Source organism: Polypterus senegalus, chromosome 2 (genome assembly GCF_016835505.1).
Source record: "Polypterus senegalus isolate Bchr_013 chromosome 2, ASM1683550v1, whole genome shotgun sequence".
NCBI lineage: Eukaryota > Metazoa > Chordata > Cladistia > Polypteriformes > Polypteridae > Polypterus > Polypterus senegalus.
Window position 1 is genome coordinate 9,326,362 of NC_053155.1, and position 19,351 is coordinate 9,345,712.

At 39.8% G+C, this 19,351-nt stretch overlaps 1 protein-coding gene across 5 annotated transcripts in view; it reads left to right on the forward strand.

Moving 5' to 3' along the window:
- The window catches only part of LOC120522335 (NACHT, LRR and PYD domains-containing protein 3-like), a 103,317-nt gene that overhangs the window by 5,619 nt on the left and 78,347 nt on the right, over window positions 1-19,351 (forward strand). For 2 of the 5 annotated variants that reach the window (XM_039743355.1, XM_039743358.1), the window contains exons 2-3: window positions 8,389-8,460; window positions 18,726-18,998. In XM_039743355.1, coding sequence (XP_039599289.1) covers window positions 8,389-8,460; window positions 18,726-18,998 — 345 coding nt within the window. Of the gene's footprint in view, window positions 1-686; window positions 872-8,388; window positions 8,461-18,725; window positions 18,999-19,351 lie in introns of those variants that run through there. The other 3 variants (XM_039743356.1, XM_039743359.1, XM_039743357.1) reach the window with 3 other exon arrangements.

Genomic DNA, 19,351 nt, shown 5'->3' on the forward strand with positions numbered 1-19,351 from the left:
AAAACGGACTTGTCAGGGATCGAACCTGTGAAGTTTTGATTACAAGTCAACAATTGATACCATTGCAACACTGAAGTGATTGTTGCAAACGTGTGTCAATGTCGCACCCTAACGCTGGTTCTTTTAATGCAGTTATATTTTTGAATAAAAGCGCATTTGTTCTGTCATATTTGTAGCTTTTGTGAAAGTGTTTCTTTGATATTTGGAATTCAGGCTTCACACATTATACACTTCATGTCTACATTTTGCCAATTATTACTAAAACATGAAAAACGTTTGTTTACATAGATTGGAGTAGACACGGAACACATATGAAATGCATGTGTTCCAAATAACAATATAGTATTTATAAAAGGTGTCATTTTGTTTGACTTCTCACGCTATACAACTCTAAGCAACTGATATGCAGGTAAACAGACTTGAGCTGAGAAAACATGTGTGCCGGTGCGGGATGTGATTGCAGGCTACTTGTGCTTATCTACACATTTACAGGACAAAAGATGCTGATGGAGAGGTGCAAAACTGTTTAAGGTGGGACGGATCTACGAGTTTTTTCTTAGGCTGTGGTAATTCTAGTGTTAAAGGTTTAGTTGTGACCCAGTGAAGTTTCACATTTGGTTTTTTCTGCTGCCTTTTCTTTTTGTGTCCTCTGTCTCTTTAAGACTTCCTCTTCCTTTTGGAGGGATGCCATGTAAAAATGAATTGGAAAGCAAAGGGAACAGCTGCAGCAAAGCTCAGGGCCTGTGCTGTGAAGGTTTTTTTTTTTATAAACCTACAGATTTACAAAGACAGTTTTTAAAAGATCTGCTCATCAGTGAATTCTGAAAAAATACAATCTGTGATGGAAGAAAAACAAAGAATGTAAAAGCAGGTAAGAGAAAAGGAAGTCTGACTTTGTAAGTGAACTCTGATGTCTGCTCACTTTTCCTCAGTCTGATTGTTTTCGGTGTTCCCATGATGGCCTTTTCCAGAGGATGTCTGCCGGTTTGTGTGTTTTGTTTTCTTTATTCCTGTGATGTCGCAGTCAGCGAAGTGTTCTCAGGGTGGACAAATGGCCAGTAATCTCATCAGAAGAACACATTTTCAGGCTTCTTCACCTTTTTTCATTATTTTTAGTGAACTTTTATAGACTTTGTCATTTCTTCTCAGAGTATAGTTGATTTTTAGTGATTATTTTTTGATATTAGGATTTGATTTACAATTTGTTATTTATTCTGTTCTTGTGGTGCTCAGTCGTTGGGTGTTGTAGTAAAGTCTCCTATCTCACAGATCCAATGTGCTTGAGTTTTAATCGAAGTGCAGGTTGTGTGGCCTCCTTGTTTTCCCTCAGGCTACTTCCTTTTTCCTCTAACGTTCAGGTTAAGGTCAGTCTCTGATTCTAATCCGATGCCATGTGGGTGTCTCCAGGGTCAGGCGTGGTGGTGCACAGTTAGTCAGGTCTGCTGGCATTTTCTATCAGCAGATGTGAATGTAATGGACTGGGATTTGGTGTCCTTGAATTAATCCAAACTATATAAATAGGAGTATATTTGAATTAAGCTTAGATATAAAAATGCTAAACACACCATTTATAAATAACAGTAAAGTTCATCAGTATATTGGGTGCAGGCCTTGCTTCCTCCATCTGATTTTATCAGTACACTAGCTTGTTGATTTTAAACTCTTTTACTGTGAAGGATGACTTGAGGGTCCCTGGTACCCAATAGGCCCAAATAAAGGACACCTTACCATTTATTTGTATAAAACAGAAAAATCTTTGAGCTGCCTGATGCTGGCTTCCAGATCTCACCTGATATGACTCGATAATATCCTCAGAAACATCATTTTCCCCTGCTGTCTTGGCATGGCCATCAAGAAGGGAAGTAGTAAACTGTGACAGACATTAATGGACAACACAGGGGAGAGTAGAGGAGTAGCCGAGGGCAGGACCTGCACAATGAGTCTGATAGTCTGGGATCAGATCAATGCCCACCTAACCCCACTGGCTGTGTTTAACAATAAGATTGTCTTCTAGACTGTCCCACTGTTTACTCGTAGCCCTCCAACCTGCTCAATGGTGGAATTCTTACCACCTCTTTTTTTTGAATGTTCCATTCCTCCTCTTCTTTTATTTACTTTCCATATCCAACACCTTGAGCTCAGGGTTGCTGAACTTAAGAAGGAGGTGGCCGCCTGTGAAGTAGTAAGGAATTGACAGATCTAACCCAATGTGGTGCAAGAGGAGATTCTGTGCCATTAAGGTGAGGACAGGTGGTCGCGGTCAGACATAAGTGCAAAGTAAGGGTCCCAAAGAATAGAGAAGTCAAGATGGTGGGGGATTTAAATGCAGGTTTTAGCAGAAACAGAGAATCTTGTACAGAGTATTGTCTTCAAAGCACTCTGGTGAGAGACCACATTGGAAGGGGATAAGTAAATGTAAGGTATTACTCATAAAAAGTAAAAACATTAGATTAGAATACACGATGTGAGGCCTGATATTTGAAAGTACAGCTCAATGCCTACACCAAGACAGAAGAAAGAAGCCATTGAAAAGGCTAACAGAATGTTAGGTTATATAGTGCCTTGATGTGCATCGTATAAGTCAAAGCTTAAGCTTCATGACGCACTGCTGAAGCCTCATCTAGCAGAGAGAAGGACATTCGATGTTTTAGCAAAGTGCACAGGGAGTCCATTAAACAAGATAGCTACAGGCGAGTGGTGGTCTGGTGGCCCCGTCTCCTTGGGCGCAATCAAAGGTAAAAAGAAAGAAGGAACATTAACAAACACAAGAACAACAAGCAAGTGAATCAAGTGTAAGTAAAACCATAAATGACAGAGACAAAGTAATTAAAAAAATAAGAAATGTAAATAATTAATGAACAAAACTAAAGCTAGAGAGAGAACCCAGGCAAGATCGTGACAGAACCAGCATTTTATTGCTTAAGTTAGAAAATTTAAACCATTAATAATCTGTAGTGGACTGTCATTCTTGCAATGTGTGTATCCTAAAAGGAGTCGGTCCAAGGTGTGAGTATGCTGAGCAGTAATAATAATCAATAATCAATATACCCCTGTGATTGGTGCATCACATAACTTTGTTCAATTTCTTGTTCAGTTTACACATTTGCCTATTGATTGAGCCTGCATTTGTATTTTGAAAGGATACTATTTAGCTGCAACTAACAGAGAGTGTTCACACAAAGGTATGAAGTGAAAAATAACAACACTGAGATTAAAGAAATTGAAATACGTGGGAATTAAACAGGAAAATTAGTTTTAATCTGCTTAACAAACAAAACTAAAAGGAAAGACGTGGAAGAAAGCAGGCACTAAATTGAAAGAAATAAGCAAAACTTTATATAAATAAAATAAAACTTAAGGCCAAAAACAACTTTTAAATGTAAATGTCAATAACCTCAGTGTATCATCGTGCCATCAAATCACTTGTGACACACACTTAACACCAAACCTCTTAGGTTGTTTTCTAACTGGGCGATAAGAAGAAACGTCCAACCAGCTCTGCACCCCCTGTTACCTGTAATGTCTTAGTGGTCTCGCTGTCCGCGTTGTTCCCCACATATTCAACCTTAGGGCCCTCTAATGGCAGGCTGCTCGCTGACTCTTACTTCAATTCAGTTTAGCAGCAATAGAGGACCTAACAAGAGGGTACACTTGAGCTATTAAAGGACCTCCGCTAGACAAGGAATGGACAATCAAACAAAGGTATTGCCTTTTAAGATTTTATTTAAACATTAAATTTATTTGCACCAAAACCATTAACTATACAGCCTGGGCGCTTTAAGTCTGCACTCAGTCCAAGTAGCAGAGATAAAATGTGATGACCCCTCCATTCCTAGATGGCTTCTTTTCTTGCAGGTTACGTGTTCTCAAGCAAAATGAAGATAAGAGGAGAGACAGAGAGGCACACGGAGACACAGACCTCTTTGGTAGTTTTTAGAAGTAGCTCAAAGAAGGGGGCAGCTGGGCATCCTTTGAGAAACATCTCCTTTTACAACAGCATCAACATCTCCTTCTCGCCCAAACCGTAGTCCGCATACACACACACACACCAGTACCAGGCATGTTGTCCTTATGTTTTGATGTTTTTTACAGCACACCGAAGGTTTCAGTCATTGTTATCAAAAGTTCAAGGTTTATACTTAGAGATTCAAAGCTAAGAAAGCGAAAACAATAAATACAAACTCTAAAGTCCTGCTTCATATTTCAACTTCCCCAGCATGCACTGCACACCTGTGCAGCTTGACAAGACTTGGCTGACAAAGCTATTTTCTGATAAGTTTGAAGTCTCTCCTGTATTCTCAGTAACTACTTTATATCAACCAATAACAATATCAAATCCAAAGACATAAACCATTAATGGAGGTCCAAATAGTAAGCTAAAGATTGAAAAAACAGAAAAATAAAACACTTAGCACAACACTGAGACCACCGAGGAGCAACACTGACAAAATGTCAGTTAACACTGAGGCTCGAGTCAGCACGTTAATTGTGTCAACGGTGGTAACCATCAGCAGCAGCACACCTCAGTAATTGGTGACATGTTGAAGGCCAGGAGAAGGGGACACAATTAAGAACTATCTTCAACAAATAAAACATTAACGGAAAGCAACCAAAAAGAGAAAATTAATTAAAAGTAGTGTGAAGCAGCAGGTCAGGCAAGATAGCTGTGTTCAATTCATTGTATTCATTGTACGAGCTCAGAGCGATTTACAAATTCATAAAGTTCAAATAAAACACAATTTTACATTTACCAAATGAAATACAATAAGGGACTCACTAATTCTATTAATATACAAATGGATTAAGGTGTACGGTCGATCAGGGCAAGAGCAGCACCAAAACAGCACAAGACAGTGAAAACAGCAGAAGAAACAAACTATGGCAGGGAAAACTGACAATGCCAATGTGGGATGGCAGACATGGTGCCCATGGAATGAACGAAAGGGCACATGAGTGTAAGCTGGTAATGCATATCTGGCATAGTAGAAGGATTGCAGCCTGGCCGATGCAGCAGGTCATTGACTCCAATGACAGGAGACCTGAGTGATGATGGGTAACGTTTACCTGGACGTGATCAAGAAAATTAAAGGAGTCTACCTGAACAAAGAGAAACATACCATACGGGCTGACAGGGGTCCACAAGACCTCCTGGATGACAGGGGGCAGCATGAAGTGTTTCATAGGGAACTCTGGGATCAGGTTATTGATTTGTGGTCATGGAGGGCAACATTCTGGACCAGTTTTATTTCTACTGAGAATTTTAAACAGCATACCATCTTGTGCTCAAAGTGTATATCATGGAATGTAGCCTGCTAAATTTTCCAATTTGAAAAAGAGGCTGCAATTGGACACCTATGAAGGGGTCACAGACTAGATCAGCTAAGTTGTGTTGGTAAAGGAGGGGCAAACTCAACATTCATGGCTTGTCATATTCCAGAGAAAATCAAGCCTTAGGGCCCGCAGTCACTAGGAAAACACACGTCACCGTCTACACAAACATGAGGATGGTAAGCTTTGTAGTGATTGTGAGTCAGCAGGACAAAGTAACATCTGAGGTGCCACTTCACAGGGATTATAGGTCAGAAAAAAGTCTCAGATGTGTTCTGATTAAACCTCAACATTGCACTCCTTTGATTTTATACAAATAACACTTTCAATTATTCATCGGTTAAAATCAAGATGAGTGCAGTCCAACTCAGTAAGATGTGGGTTACCGGCTCCATAGCCATTGCTGTGGTTCTCACCTGGGACCTCATGTATAACGCCGTGCGTAGAACACGCACTATAACATGGCGTAAGCACAAAAGCCGAAATGTGTTTACGCACAGAAAAATCCAGATGCAGGAATCTGTGCGTACTCCAACTTCCACGTTCTTCCGCTACATAAATCCCGATCTGCGTGAAAACTAATGCTCGTGCACGCGCATTATATAACGCCCCAAATCCTCCCAGAATTACGCCTATTTGAATATGCAAATAAATATAAATCGCCCTTAAGCTCAGCCTTCTGCGAAAAGATAATGGGAAAAGCAAGGGGAAAATATAAGAATTTCAGCGAATACCAAGTGGAGGCAAATGAAAAACATACATTTGTTCAAATAAACCGTGGTATAATCAACAAAAGGAAGTTGATCAAGTGACATAGCGTGTTGGAGAAACTTGAAAACTCACATTCACAAATCGCACAGTGCAGGAAATAAAAAAGAAGTCACATATCAAAGTCGCCGTGAAAAGCCGAGTTGTAAGCCCACTGTCTGAGTGTCATATGAAAGCTTATTAGGGTACAGAGAAAAAAGGCACACAGTGAGGAAAAAGCACGAAATGTCAACTTCAATCTTGACATTTCCACTTTAATCACGTAGTTTATTTTGTCATTAAAGTAGAACATCATAAACTTCATCTTAAAATCGTTGAATTAACCAGTTTCTCAAATCACATCATAATTAAAGTAGCACGTTAAATGCTTTGTTTTGTATTTGATCTTCTATGTGCTCTATGTGTGTGAATCACTACTTGCTTTTTAAACTGGCTCTATTCTTCCAACTGGACACAGAATCCATTACATTCGTGATATTACATTCTCTGAATAACTAAAATACTGAGATGTATACGTGATATCATTTTCATGATGATAGGAGTTAAAGCACGTTATTAAACATGTGTTTCACTTTGATGAAATAATTTATTGCAGCAGTACAATCAGGGGCGGCTCTAGGCTTGTGGTGGCACTGGGCAGAGGAAGAATCGGTGGCTCCTTCGCCCGCCCGTCAGTAAGGTAGCTTATGCACAGTGGATGGCCACGTCCGTTGTGGACACTGCATAGCCGCCTCGTGCTCATGACACAAGTATTTAACTTTTGCCGAAATTTGTCGCTGTGTTTTTAGCTGTGTTGTTATTTTCTCTTTCTGTGTTATATTCAATATACAGTATATTGGCGTAGCCGTCACTGCAGTCAGTGCTTTTCTTTCCTCAAGTAACCGATCGCCATACAATCAGCTCTGTAATAGACGTTAAGCCATCTGTAAGCTTAGCGCCGATTCTTCAAAACGTTTAAAGAACATTGAAATATCTTTGTAGTACATGTTTAATTATTCTATCCTTAACGACACTCCCAGTGAAGAATATACAGTAGATTATTTAAATGAAGTTAAAGTTTTATCTGTATAATTTAATAAAAATATTTTGCTGAATTTCACCTTATAAATGATATTGTTTCTGTTTCTGAACCGCGAGGTCCGTACAGGAAAGGCTTTAAAACATTTTGCAGTGGCTGAGACAGCGTGTCCTTAAAGCTGTATACCGATAATTCCCTTTCCAATCAGCTGCTGTGATTCACACTCAGATACAGTGATATAAATACTCTAAGTGGTGCAGTGAGAGAAATATTGAAAAAGATGATCCGGTGTGGCAACTCCTAACGGGAGGAGCTGAAAGAAGAAGAAGAAGAAGAAGAAGAAGAAGTGAGAGCAACAACGCTAAAGCAGTTATGGTATTTGGAATACTATGGCTGTTCCCTCTACCATTATATTGTTACAAGTTAATTACAATCAGATGCATTACACTAATAAACAATATGCGGTTAGTTTCGGTGTATTTATAAAGCCGCGTCAGGAAAATAAGGTGTAACCACACAGGAACAGTAGCACTGCTTTGACGCTGGGTGCCGCCAGTCTGCAAAACCGAGCGGAGAACTTGCGTACGACATGGTATGAGGTACTGTGGAAAAGAGCGTGGATTTACGCCAAGTGTAGGTTTTATACATCGCGATTTGAGCGTGGAAAAGTTCTTACGCAACGTTTCTGTGCGTACGCACTGTTTATACATGAGGCCCCTGAGCTGGTGGGCAGGCCAGTGTGTAATAAAAAGAGTCTTCAACTCTAGAGTGAAGGGCTCTTGTTCTAAAGTGTTACTTAAAGAAAGAGAGATTCTCCATTTCAGTGGTTGTCCACAATGGGCGTGTAAATGAAAGGAGAAAACCAGCGCCCATGTAGAGATCCATCTCAGTAGAGCAACAGGGACAGCTCAATGAAGTCTGATGATTTTGACCAAATGGCCAGTTTGACTTTCTTTAAAACGCTGGACAAGATCCTGCTAGGCAGCAGAGTGTGCTGTTTATGCCAGACATTAGGTTGCCCAGTCTCAGGTGTTGGTGCCAGTGACTTCCACACCAGCTACAAAGTCACTACATATGATGTGTCCACTTTGAGAAAACTCAGATCTAACATACTGAGAAATTGTGTGCATTAAGTAAATGAACATGAAGTGCAGCCATGTGTGTCCGGGGGATGGCGCCATCTTGTTGGCTTCATGAGAGTGTGTGCCTCATCTCTGAGGATGTCACAATCATTTCTTATTGTCTGGACAAACCAAACTTTGATTCTTTTGCAGCCATGAAGGTCCAGAAGGGATGGAGCTGCATTGTGTTCATTCTGCTCCACATGACACACACCGCTTGGACACGTATGTGTTTGTATCATTTGTTGTTCTTATATACAATTTGCTGTCTTTTAATAGAAATTATTTTATTGCTGGTGGGTTTTATTGTAATTGTAATTCGGTCTTCTATTTAACCTCAAATCCTAACCCAGGCTGTAAATTCTGACAGGTGTGTTTATGTCCGATCTGAGCATCACACAATTTAATGTAAAGAGGGAGTTTGAGAAGAAAACCAAAAACTAGAAGTGAACATCACGTCTGTTTGGGACTGATGCAGATGAAAGCACATCGTTTAGTCTTCATCTCGCACAAACACTGACAGGATTCACTACACTCTGCCCACGTGGCCCAGTGCAACGTCTCTTCTCTCACATGATGATGCTTCTGTTGTCATCTCATTCAGTTGTCTCCTTTCCCTGTCATGCAGGCTCCCTTTATATCCCCAATAGGCTGCAGGTGTTGTCCTCACCTACTCAAAGTTGTGAATTAACACTAGAATTACCAGAGCCTACGAAAAAACTCGTAATTCCGTCCCACCTTAAACTGCTTCTTAAATCCCTTCACACCTCTCCGCCAGCGCCCTTTGTCTTCTAAATGTGCTGATAAAGAGAAGCTTGGAGCAGCCGGCTATTCCATCCCCCCACCAATTTAGAACGTGCACGAACTTCTCTCAGCTCATGCCTTGATTGAGTATCTGGGAGTGAAGTGGAGTTTTAGAGTGGAAATAATAGATCGTTGTTTGGAACACACGCATTTCATGTCTGTTCAGTTTCTACAGTAATCTTTGTCAACACATTGTTAAAACAGAAACATTTTTTATATTCTAGTAGTAGATGACAAAATGTAGGCATAAACTATATAATGTATGAAGCCTGAAGTCCAAATAGCAAAGAAACATTTTCACAAGAATAACACAATTGCGCTTTTATTCAAAAATATAACTGCAGAAACAAAAAGCCGCCTTAACATGCGACATTGACAGCAGTTTGTTGTAACTGCCTCCGTAGTTCAATGGAATCAAGAGGTCACGAGTTCGATCCTGTGCCCCTCCGTTTTGAGAAGTAAACTGCTCTTAGTCTTACTGTTTTAGAATAAAAGCATACATTTGATTTCAGTCTGTAACAGCCGGTGCAATGTATGATCCTTGTAAAGGTTAGCTTTTTTTTATTCACTTTTCATTCTCTCAGTCGCATTCAGAATCAATCCATACAACCCCATCTGACACAGCTGTTTTCACATAAAGACGCGCTATAGCTGTGCAGTGTACCACGATGCATACTAACGCCAAATCCCCCATGGTTCTGACACACAAACGCTGGCGAAACTGCTTTCTTAGTATCTCACCGTCACTTGCTTTTCTTTTTTCAGTTTTATTGAGTGTTCCTGCCAGTCACCGCATGTTGCTGTATGCTGTTTCTTTTGTACTACAGGACATGCAGAGGAAAGAATGGTAAAGACCAGTAACTTCAGCGCTATATGCAATAATCAGACACTCCCCATCTGCCCGTGTCGTTCAAACACAGGAACATATATTGGTGTAAAAGTATAACAAAAGTGCACTTTTATTCAAGTGCACTTTTTCCATCGCTTTTCCTGTAAGAAGCAATGTACACACTTCTCTCTATGCTGTGGTTTCTATTACACACCTGAAAGAAAGAGACAATACATGTGAAAATATCCAGCATACAGCAACATGCGGGGACTGGCAGGAACACTCAATAAAACTGAATAAAAAGAAAATCAAGTGACAGTGAGATACGAAGAAGGCAGCTTAGCCAGCGTCTGTGTGTCAGAACCTTTTGGTGCGTTAGTATGCATCGTGGTACAACGCAGAGCTATAGCGCGTCTGTATTCTGTTTCTTTTGTACTCCAGGGCATGCAGAGGAGAGAATAGTAAAGAGCAGTAAGTTCGGCGCTATATGCAATCATCAGACACTCCCCATCTGCCCGTTGTTTTGTTATACTTTTCAATACTTATATTCCTGTGTTTGAGCATGCTCAAAAATACACGTGTAATGCCACGAAAAGTGCACGCAGACACTTCATTTCGCAAACAAAACAAGTGCACTTTTATTCAAAACTACCTGTATAACCAAGAAAAAGAAAGCAAGTTACAGTAGGCGATTGATACGACAGCTTGCATGGTGCAATGCTAAGAAGTGCTGATTTTCATTCCGTGCTATATAAAATCATCACATTCAAATATTAACAGTTCCCACACACCCAAGGACCGTCCTTCCTACATTTACGACACGTGTACTTGTTGCTGTGCACACACCTCTCTGTGCTATGGTTTCTATTACACTGAATGAGCACCTGACACTGTACTTTCTTCCCTGGGGGAAGGTCCCACATCAGAGAATTTCCAGTTCCTGCATAAATTCACACCCGTGCATTAGTGCGATTATATTTTCACATATATTGTCTCTTTCTTTCAGGTGTGTAATAGAAACCACAGCATAGAGAGAAGTGTGTACATTGCTTCTTACAGGAAAAGGCGATGGAAAAAGTGCACTTTTGTTATACTTTTACACCAATATATGTTCCTGTGTTTGAACGACACGGGCAGATGGGGAGTGTCTGATGATTGCATATAGCGCTGAAGTTACTGGTCTTTACCATTCTTTCCTCTGCATGTCCTGGAGTACAAAAGAAACAGCATACAGCAACATGCGGGGACTGGCAGGAACACTCAATAAAACTGAAAAAAAAGAAAAGCAAGTGACGGTGAGATACGAAGAAAGCAGCTTCGCCAGCGTTTGTGTGTCAGAACCGGGTGGGGGGGCGTTAGTATGCATCGTGGTACACTGCAGAGCTATAGCGTCTTTAGTGAAAACAGCCGTGTCAGATGGGGTTGTATGGATTGATTCTGAACGACTGAGAGAATGAAAAGTGAATAAAAAAAAAGCTAACCTTTACAAGGATCATAAATTGCACCGGCTGTTAAAGACTGAAATCAAATGTATGCTTTTATTCTAAAACAGTAAGACTAAGAGCAGTTTACTTCTCAAAACGGAGAGGCGCAGGATCGAACTCTTGACTTCTTGAATCCGAAGCGGGGGCGGATTCTATTGAACTACGGAGACAATTACAATAAACTACTGTCAATGTCGCATGTTAAGGCGGCTTTTTGTTTCTGCAGTTATATTTTGAATAAAAGCGCAATTGTGTTATTCTTGTGAAAATGTTTCTTTGCTATTTGGACTTCAGGCTTCATACACTATATAGTTTATGCCTACATTTTGTCATCTACTACTAGAATATAAAAAACGTTTCTGTTTTAACAATGTGTTGACACAAATTACTGTAGAAACGGAACAGACATGAAATGCGTGTGTTCCAAACAACGATCTATTATTTCCACTCTAAAACTCCACTTCACTCCCAGATACTCAATCAAGGCATGAGCTGGGAGAAGTTCGTGCACGTTCTAAATTGGTGGGGGGATGGAATAGCCGGCTGCTCCATGATTCTCTTTATCAGCACATTTAGAAGACAAAGGGCGCTGGCGGAGAGTTGTGAAGGGATTTAAGAAGCAGTTTAAGGTGGGACGGAATTACGAGTTTTTTCGTAGGCTCTGGTAATTCTAGTGTTAAGCACCTGACTGACCCGCTCACATTTACACGTGAATGCATGATGAGACAAGCATCCTAGTCAACCTTGGAGCTGCACCTGTTTGGAGTCAGCACTCTCCTTGACTCACGATTATTTATTTAAAATCACTCTTTACCACAGACCTATTATCACAAGGCGGGCCCACCTAATAGTGCAACTGGGGGACTGGCCGGCTCAGCAAGTATTTAATGAGGAGAGGCTGAAGTTCTGATTGTTTGAGGGCCATTCTTGATCCTCATTTTGCTTCTCCTTTGGATTTTCTGCGTTTGACCCCTGGGTCTTGGACATGATGCTGTCATTTTATGTTTTCTTAAATTCTGATTTCAGACAAACCCTCTTTTATGCTGTTTTTCCTGTCCTACCTTTTGCAGTTCATTTTTTTTTATTAATTTTATTACAATCCATTCAAAGCAATCAAGTTTTTACAAAAAAGACAAATTGAATTAAGAACAGATCGATCCCCACCCCTGAGAGAGAGAGCAAGCCAAACGGCGTGAAATTTAAGGCTTGTAAACATACCTAAATTAATAAATTCTCTGTTTTTCATGACCTTATTTTAAAATATTACTGATTAGATCCTGCCATGTTTTGAAAAAAGTCTGTACGGATCCTCTAACTGAGTATTTGATTTTTTCCATTTTCAAATAATATAACACATCAGTTTCCCACTGACTTAAAAAAAGAGAGTTTGGGTTCTTCCAGTTTATCAAAATCAGTCTGCGTGCCAAAAGTGTAGTGAATGCAATCACAATTTGTTTGTCCTTCTCCACTTTAAGCCCCTCTGGAAGAACCCCTAACACAGCTGTTAATGGGTTAGTGCGTTGCGCACTTCTTGCTTGTGAATTTGTTGAGCTCCATGTTCATAGTAATGATGTCTGGATTTATAGATTAGTTGTTCAGTTTCTTTAGTTGTCAAGTGGTTTAATACTGCATTTTGAGCCTGCCTTCCCCTATGTAGAGTCTCGCTTGGTAGTCTGGCATGTTCTTCATCTATTTTAGTAATTTCGCTTTTTATCTCTGCTACTTTCTTGGCTTCGGATTTATTTCTGTGGGAAAGATATGAGATAATCTGTCCTCTTAAGAAGGCCTTGAGAGTTTCCCAGAGTATTCCTGCAGAGATCTCGGAGGATGTATTTGACTCTAGAAAGAATTTGATTTGTTTGGATATAAATTCCGTACAATTCTCATCAGCTAATAGAAGCGGGTTGAACTGACATCTGCGGGGTGAGTGTATGGGGCTTAGTAATTTTAGCTACAAGATTATAGGTGCATGGTCAGAAATAACAATAGCATCGTATTTGCAAGATTTAATCATAGGGAAGAAGTAATCTATACTAATAAAAGGCAAAGCCCTCACTGACTCACTCACTCACTGACTGACTCACTCATCACTAATTCTCCAACTTCCCGTGTAGGTAGAAGGCTGAAATTTGACAGACTCATTCCTTACAGCTTACTTACAAAAGTTCTACAAAAATTCTACACGTAATGGTCATAACTGGAACCTGTTTTTCTCCATATACTGTAATGGATGTTAGCTCGATGGCCGTTGATGACCCTGACTCTGTTGTTTCACTAACACAATGTCTTACTTGTGTTTCTAAATGGATGGATAATAATTTTCTCAAGCTAAATAAAGAGAAAACAGAAATTTTAGTGATTGGCAATAATGAATATAATGAGGTTATTAGAAATAAATTTGATACATTAGGATTAAAAGTCAAGACGGAGGTAAAGAACTTAGGGGTAATTGTTGACTGTAATCTGAATTTTAAATCGCATATTAATCAGATCACTAGGACAGCATTTTTTCTCTTAAGAAACATAGCAAAAGTTAGACCTCTTATATCATTGAATGATGCTGAGAAATTAGTTCACGCTTTTGTTTTCAGTCGACTAGATTACTGTAACGCACTCCTCTCAGGACCACCCAAAAAAGACATAAATCGTTTGCAACTAGTGCAGAATGCAGCTGCTAGAGTGCTAACTAGGAAAAGAAAATCCAAACACATTTCTCCAGTTTTGATGTCACTACACTGGTTACCTGTGTCATTCAGGATTGACTTTAAAATACTGCTTATGGTTTACAAAGCCTTAAATAATCTCGCTCCATCTTATATATCAGAATGTCTGACACAGGAATTCACCAGGCTAATACAGTGGAGCACTTTTAAAAAACTGCTGAAAACACATTACTTTAACATGGCCTTCTCATAACTTCATTTTAATTTAATCCTGATACTCTGTATGTTCAATTCATCATAATAACTATTCATAGTGGCTCTAAAATCCATACTAACCCCTACTCTCTCTTCTGTTTCTTTTCTCGGTTTTCTGTGGAGGCGATCTGCGCCACCACCACCTTATCAAAGCATCATGATGTTCCTACATTGATGAATTAAAAGTCAGAAGTCTACATGACCATCATCATCCAGTCCTTCCATGAGAACCCTAAATACAAGGAGGACTGTTAATTTATGTTGGGTAGAATGCCCAGAGGGGGCTGGGTGGTCTCATGGTCTGGAACCCCTGCAGATTTTATTTTTTCTCTCTAGCCGTCTGGAGTTTTTTTTTTCTTTTTCTGTCCTCCCTGACCATTGGACCTTACTATTATTCTATGTTAATTAGTGTTGTCTCGTTTTAATTCTTACTTTGTCTTTTTTTCTCTTTTCTTTACAATGTAAAGCACTTTGAGCTACATTATTTGTATGAAATTGTGTTATAGAAATAAATGTTGTTGTTGTTGCTGCTGTTGTTGATCAAATCTGTAATAGATGTCAAGCCACCTGTAGGCTTAGTATGTCGATTCTTCAAAACATTTAAGGAACATTGAAATATCTTGGTAGTACATGTTTAATTATCCAACTATCCTTCCATTGTCACGCTAGTCCAAGCAAGAATACAGCGAGAGGCAGGAACAATCCGTGAACGGGATGCCAGCTCCTTGCTAGCTCTGCGACACCGTGTCCTCACATATTTAATTATTAACAATATAGATTATTTAAATGATGTTAACATTTTATCTGTACAATGTAATAAAAATATTTTGCTGAATTTCATCTTAAAAATGATATCGTCATCATATGTAAATATGCGCTTTATAAAGTGGCTCAGTTTGTGCAATATTATAACTGTATTGCAAGTTTACAGTGAGGTGATTGTTCTTATGAGTACAAACAGTTCTACAAGGAGTGTTTATAGTTCTTGGGATGAAACTGTTTCTGAACTGCGAGGTCCGTACAGGAAAGGCTATGAAATGTTTGTCGGATGAGAGCAGTTCAAATAGATAGCGTGGCTGAGGCAGAGTGTGCTTGATGCTGTATACCAATAATTCTCTTTCCGATCAGCTGCTGTACAGCTTTGATTCCTCACTCAGATACAGTGATATAAATACTCTGAGTGGTGCAGTGAGAATAATACGGAAAAAGATTATCTGCTGTGGCAACTCCTAACGGGAGGAGCTAAAAAAAGAAGAAGAAGAAGAAGAAGGTGCAGTGAGAGTAACAACGCTAAAGAAGCTATGATATTTGGAATAGTTTGGCCATTCCGTGAACTATTATATTGTTACAGGTTAATTACAATCAGATGCATTAAACCAATAAACAATATGCAGTTAATTTCAGTGTATGTGATAAAGCCACGTCAGGGATGTGGATCCACAAAGAAAGGGAAACCACACTGGAACAAAAGCACTGCTTTGACTCTGGGTGGCGCCAGTTTGTAAAACCGAGCGGAGAACTTGGTACGGCAAGCATTTAGCTAGCGTGAAAATGTGCGTGGCTATACGCCAAGATTCGTTTTTATACATCTTGATTTGAGCATGGGAATGGAAGTATGCAACATTTTTGTGCATACACACCGTTTTTACTTGAGGCCCATGAAGTTTTGTGTTTGCAATTCTGGTCAACACACTGCAACAAAAGACAGAGCAGCCCTTGAATGAAGCAGTGATGGGGAGAGAAACCACAAGCCTTCTGGGAATTAAAAGCATGTCTTACTCTGACTCGATTGAATTAATTCTGTTCAGTCTGAGCAGAGGAGACCGCATGAGGACCTTATCCAGGTCTTGAAAATCCTCAAAAGCCTTGATAAAGTAGATCCAACTAGATTTCAATTGAAGAGTGAATCACATACTCGAAGACATTGAGGGGAAGTGCATTTAGGAATGAAGCCAGAAAGCACTTTTTTACGCAAAGCATTGTGGGAATCGGGAACAAACTACTGTGACAGGGAGTGGAAGCAGAAAACCTAATAACCTTTAAGAAGGATCTTGATAAGATATTGGGACAGCTCAATAAAAGAGTGACAGATCGACTGAAGATCTCCTCATTTGTCAGATTTCTTATGTTTGAAAGGCAATTTCATGGGGTTGTCCAATTTACAAGGAAATAACAAGTACAACATTTGCTTTGTCATCAACAGATGGTTTAGAGACTTTATGGCTGGTTATATGGCTGGAATATTAGTGTGTTGCATTGACCAGAGAGACCTTCATCCAGGTGATAGCAATTTTCACATATTTAAGGACGAATAACAGATGTTCTTCTCTACCTGCCATTTAACTCCCAGATGTCCTCTTTGAACAGCCTGTTGACAAGATGAGAGACACCAACAGCAGTTATTAGTTATTAGTAACAAACCGGGAGGTGTGTGTGGTTTTGAGACAGAAACAAGAGCATAGAGGTATCTAAATGACTGTGAATTACTATTAAAAATAAGAAGGCTCAACCAAGAGTAACTGGGAGTCAAAATACTAAGACTGAGAATTGACTCTGGATGTGGAAAGCTATTGGTCATCACCAAAAGATCTGAATCTGAAACATCACCCCATCACTTGTTCACAGTTCAAATCTGTAATCTCAGAGAAAGAATGAATAGAGTCTCCATGATGTGAATTGTGGTGCCTCTTGAGAGGTGGTCTCTTCATTTGGTTTTATTTTCTTTCTGGTGCTTGTGAGACAGGCGTGAAGAGGTCAGTTTCTGGTTGACGCTTATCTGCACAGACTTTGTGAGCTCGCTGCTTTGCCAAAGCATATATTTCATACATTAGTTCAGATAACCAAGTTCTAATTCTGTCTTGACTTTAGGATTGTTTTCTGTGTAAATGATAAGCACAACTTTATACAACCCCAATTCCAATGAAGTTGGGACGTTGTGTAAAACGTAAATAAAAACAGAATACAATGATTTGCAAATCCTTTTCAACCTATATTCAATTGAATACACTACAAAGACAAGATATCTAATGTTCAAACTGATAAACTTTATTGTTGTTTTGCAAATCTTCACACATTTTGAATTTGATGCCTGCAACACATTCCAAAAATTCTGGGACGGGGCAGCAAAAGACTGGGAAAGTTGAGGAATGTTCAAAAAACACCTGTTTTGAACATTCCACAGGTGAACAGCTTAATTGGAAACAGTTGTTTGTCATGATTGGGTATGAAAGGAGCATCCCCAAAAGCCTCAGTGTGTGTTAGTGCCCATGGCATGGGTAACTTGCACATCTGTGAGTGCACCATTAATGCTGAAAGGTACATACAGGTTTTGGAGCAACATATGCTGCCATCCAAGCAACGTCTTTTTCAGGGACGCCCCTGCTTATTTCAGTAGGACAATGCAAAGCCACATTCTGCATGTGTTACAACAGCGTGACTTCGTAGTAAAAGAGTGCGGGTACTAGACTGGCTTGCCCGCAGTCCAGACCTGTCTCCCATTGAAAATGTGTGGCGCATTATGAAGCGCAAAATAAGACAACGGAGACCCTGGACTGTTGAGCAACTGAAGTTGTACATCAAGCAAGAATGGGAAAGAATTCCACCTACACAGCTTCAACAATTAGTGCCCTCAGTTCCCAAACGCTTACTGAGTGTTGTTAAAACGAAAGGCGATATGACACAGTGGTAAACATGCCCCTGTCCCAGCTTTTTTGGAAAGTCTTGCAGGCATCAAATTCAAATTGAGTGAAGATTTGCAAAACAGCAATAAAGTTTATCAGTTTGAACATTCAATATCTTGTCTTTGTAGTGTATTCAACTGAATTTAGGTTATAAAGGATTTGCAAATCACTGTATTCTTTTTTTATTTACGTTTTACACAACGTCCCAACTTCATTGGAATTGGGGTTGTACCATAATTGGTGAAATTACTAAGTTATCAATAAATGGCTCAGAGGTTGATGACTGAAAACTCAAATGTATTTTATTGTTTAAGTTACACTTTCAGTAGAAGAAAGTAGTGTTAATATTATCACACGTCTGCTAATGAAAGATAACTAAAGTGGTTACACTCCGTGCAAATAATAAAAATAAGTGTTTGAGCCAGAGTGTGGTGGAGACACCATAAAGAGAGTGAAGATCCCAGGGTGAGGTGGCGTTACAATCGTAATAAACAACACCTGAGTTCTGTTTGGCCTTTAGCTGCTATTGCTAAATTCATTTTGCCCGACTATACGAAAAACATTGGGCACCCATCCTTTAAAAGATAAACCAGTTTTTCATGATTTTTTGCTTTATGCGCTTTGTTGGACTCACTTAAGTAGCAACTCTCATAATTAAATCACACAGTTTGGTTTTCTTAATAGCAATTTATTTCTTATATCCTTTTACATTAGACTTCCATGTTGTTTCTTCCTCTGTGCCCCTCTCATTGTTCTCTTTCTTGTGTCTTGATAGGTCAGCCCTCCATTTCCATCAGCTCTACAGAAGACCAGCAGACCACACTGGAGTGTAAGGGTAACAAGTGGGACACCACACCAGACGTGACATGGAGGGACATGAATGGAGTGGACTTGACACCTGAGTCCAGTGTCACTGAAGAGCGAGACAATGAGGGATTTCTCACAGTCAGCAGCTTCATCTCCATCAAGCAGGAGTTCAACGTGTTCTCCTGTCTCATGAGAAGTAAAGTGCCAAAGCCTGACTGGCATTCAGGCCTTACGATCTACGGTAAGTACTCTGAGTTTATGGCCCTCCTCGTCTTACTAATCTTTGATCTGCTGTGACATCCAGAAGGTTGTGTTCTCATCTGAATTTCATCTCTGAGGCTGAATGGCAACTCCAAATGACCCCAATATGACTGATGGTCTGCTGTGCGTTTGAGTGATTGGGCCTTGTGTGGAACTGCTGCTTCATCCAGGACTATTACCTGAATTGTATTCAGTGCTGCTGGGGTTGGTTTCAGGGCACCGCAGCTCTGAAATGAGTTAAGTGGGACTGAGAATCACTAATTGACTGACTGACTTACTGACTTACTGACTTTCATGAATACAACCAATCTCTGAACAGTTTATATTGATACA